The sequence below is a fragment of the Pygoscelis adeliae genome, unplaced genomic scaffold (genome assembly GCF_000699105.1).
Source record: "Pygoscelis adeliae isolate BGI_AS28 unplaced genomic scaffold, ASM69910v1 Scaffold63, whole genome shotgun sequence".
Lineage (NCBI taxonomy): Eukaryota > Metazoa > Chordata > Aves > Sphenisciformes > Spheniscidae > Pygoscelis > Pygoscelis adeliae.
In genome coordinates, this window is record NW_008824414.1 from 1872511 (window position 1) to 1873238 (window position 728).

Consider the following 728-nt stretch of genomic DNA (forward strand, 5'->3'; position numbering starts at 1 on the left):
ACGGTGCTCTACCGGTTGAAGTTCAACGAGTTCGTCAACACCGTGCCCACCATCGGCTTCAACACGGAGAAGATCCGGCTGAGCAACGGGACGGCCAAGGGCATCAGCTGCCACTTCTGGGACGTGGGTGGTCAGGAGAAGCTGCGCCCGCTCTGGAAGTCCTACAGCCGCTGCACCGATGGCATCATCTACGTGGTGGACTCGGTGGACGTGGACCGGCTGGAGGAGGCCAAAACGGAGCTGCACAAGGTGACCAAGTTCGCCGAGAACCAGGGTACCCCGCTGCTGGTCATCGCCAACAAGCAGGACCTGCCCAAGTCCCTGCCGGTGGCCGAGATCGAGAAGCAGCTGGCGCTCCACGAGCTGACCCCTTCCACCACCTACCACATCCAGCCCGCCTGCGCCATCATCGGCGAGGGGCTCACGGAGGGCATGGACAAGCTCTACGAGATGATCCTGAAGCGGAGGAAGTCCCTCAGGCAGAAGAAGAAGCGGTAGAAGCCCCGCAGACGCGGGGAGGGATGGGGAAGCAGACAAAGGAACCGAGGGGGAGAGAGAACCAAAGCGATCCTTTTTGGGTTTAATTGTTATTACTATTTTTTCCCCTCTTTCTCCCCTCCCCCTTTCTAAATGAAAAGACAATAGTGGTGATAACAAAGCCGCTCCTGCCAGCCAAGCCCAGATCCCGGCTGCGGGCGAGAGCCGGGATCTCCCCTCTCCCGCTGCCC

General features: G+C 60.2%; 1 protein-coding gene across 1 annotated transcript; it reads left to right on the forward strand.

Moving 5' to 3' along the window:
* ARL4C (ADP-ribosylation factor-like 4C) lies at positions 1-524 on the forward strand (the record flags this gene model as incomplete). Its single annotated transcript, XM_009320841.1, has 1 exon — positions 1-524. A coding segment is annotated over one exon (498 nt), but the record flags the coding sequence as incomplete, so codon positions are not given.
* Positions 525-728: the final 204 nt, after the last annotated feature.